This window comes from Tachysurus vachellii, chromosome 11, assembly GCF_030014155.1.
Source record: "Tachysurus vachellii isolate PV-2020 chromosome 11, HZAU_Pvac_v1, whole genome shotgun sequence".
In the NCBI taxonomy this organism is placed as follows: Eukaryota; Metazoa; Chordata; class Actinopteri; order Siluriformes; family Bagridae; genus Tachysurus; species Tachysurus vachellii.
Genome location: NC_083470.1, coordinates 2,092,655 through 2,095,000, shown reverse-complemented (window position 1 = coordinate 2,095,000; position 2,346 = coordinate 2,092,655). Strand labels below are relative to the sequence as shown.

At 39.0% G+C, this 2,346-nt stretch overlaps 1 protein-coding gene across 1 annotated transcript in view; it reads left to right on the top strand.

Annotated features, from left to right (window-relative positions):
* Positions 1–1,836, top strand: part of colgalt2b (collagen beta(1-O)galactosyltransferase 2b) — a 28,621-nt gene extending 26,785 nt beyond the window's left edge. The window contains exon 13 of the mRNA XM_060881343.1: positions 1,275–1,836. Within this exon, the coding sequence (XP_060737326.1) occupies positions 1,275–1,548 (274 nt within the window). The 3' untranslated portion in view covers positions 1,549–1,836. The remainder of the gene's footprint in view (positions 1–1,274) is intronic.
* The last annotated feature ends 510 nt before the right edge of the window (positions 1,837–2,346 follow it).

Here is a 2,346-nt window from a genome sequence, read left to right as displayed (position 1 = left end):
ATTATTTATTACAGCTGTTTAAATTTCACTGGTTTTCTAAAGTCTCAGCACATAAGAGACATTTGGCTGGATTTTGTGGACATTAAGTCAGTATATAACGTTTAAAATCATATACTGAGTCAAAAGGAGTAAAACATTGTCTTTATTTTACGTTTAATGGATGTCCTTAAATAGAAATGACAATGAATTAGGAATTAATCAGAGAAAAGGAAACACAGGTTCACCTGGAGGACTCACTTTCCACCTAGATCACATTACTGCTAGCTATAATAATAATATATATACAAAATATTTATCTTAATGTGTGTGTGTGTGTGTGTGTTTGTGTGTATTAGTGTGTTGGTGTACTTCTGTGTGTGTGTGTGTGTGTGAGTGTGTGTGTGTGTGTGTGTGTGTTTGTGTGTATTAGTGTGTTGGTGTACTTCTGTGTGTGTGTGTGTGTGTGTGTGTGTGTATTGGTGTTTATTAGTATACCATTGTGTGTGTATTAATGTAGTATTGTGTGTGTGAGTGTGTGTATGTATGTGTGTGTGTATTAGTGTATTGGTATGTATATTAGTGTATTTGTGTGTTTGTGTGTATTGGTGTTTATTAGTATACTATTATGTGTGTATTAATGTACTATTGTGTGTGTGTGTGTATGTATGTGTGTGTGTATTAGTGTATTGGTATGTATATTAGTGTATTTGTGTGTATTGGTGTGTATTAGTATACTATTGTGTGTATGTGTGTGTGTATTAGTGTACTATTGTGTGTATTAGTGTACTTGTGTGTGTGTGTGTATTAGTGTACTATTGTGTGTGTGAGTGTACTATTGTGTGTATGTGTGTGTGTGTATTAGTGTACTATTGTGTGTGTGAGTGTACTATTGTGTGTATGTGTGTGTCTGTATTAGTGTACTATAATGTGTGTGTGTGTATTAGTGTATTATTGTGTGTGTGTGAGTGTACTATTGTGTGTGTGTGAGTGTACTATTGTGTGTATGTGTGTGTGTGTATATTAGTGTACTATAATGTGTGTGTGTGTATTAGTGTATTATTGTGTGTGTGTGTGTATTAGTGTATTAGTGTATTATTGTGTGTGTGTGTGTATTAGTGTATTATTGTGTGTGTGTGTGTATTAGTGTATTAGTGTATATATTATACACTTTATATAATAATTAAAGGTTTCCTTGTCACTGTATACCAGCCTACACAATACCCTCAGTAACCTACTTTATCTAACTGATCTAACCTGAAGTGATCTGAGTGAAATCTTCCCTCTCTCTCTTTCAGCACAGCCTACATGTCCCACTTTGAGCCGAGGGATCTGCGAGCGTTCTCTGTAGAGCCGTTGCTGGTTTACCCGACGCACTACACGGGCGAGCCGGGTTACTTCAGTGACACCGAGACATCCACCATATGGGACGACGAGGCCATCAGTACAGACTGGGACCGATCCCACGCTCAGAAAACTGCCCAGCAGGGCAACATTCGCCCCATCGCTCAGAACAGCGTGACTGGAGAAACACCACCCCCTGCTGCCCGAGCATCACGAGACGAACTGTGAAAAGACTTTAGCAATAAACTGACTGTACACTGAAATGCGTACAGAAGTAAGTCAAGAACTAGACTTTAGAGTTTAAAGATGTTTTAACACTCATCTAAAGTTCTTCATCAGCTCAATGGAGTAGAATAAAACTGCATGTTTAGTGCAAACTGAATCAAAGCAGCTCCACTAACATTACAGGTAGAAGAAGGAGGAAAACCTGTGAGGAACCAAGATTAAGAACGTGCAGAATATTATTTATTTGTCATCATTTTTTTTTTCAGTTTCTCTGGTGTGTAAATAGATGGAGCAGCTTCTTTTGGTCACCAGGATCATGGCAGAAACGTTTGTGAATTAGAATCAGAGAGGTAGAATATGGAACTGTGGTTGACATTACATCTGACTGTGAAGCTTGCAGACCACAGGTTTGGTGTAGAAATTTCTAGACCTTAGGAACTTTTGAGCTTCAGGACTGGAACAGGAGCTTGAAGGCTTCAAGAGTGGATCAGGAATAGGTAGACTCTTAGGACTGGTGCAGAAGCTTGTAAAGGAGCTATGGTTTGGAGTAGATGCTTGTAGGAGTCAGGGTTTAAAGCAGGAGAGCTGCTTGGAGAAGAATCTGGTAGGCTTTAAGTATGCAGGAGCTTACAGACCATAAGACTGTAACAGAAACTTGTAGGCCTCTGGTCTGGAGCAGGATCTTCTTGATTTCATGAATGGAGCAGGATCTGGAAGAATCTAAGTGTTGGTGCAGAAGCATGTAGACCACATAACTAGAACTGAAGATGGTAGCACTCAGGACTGGAGCGGAATCCTATA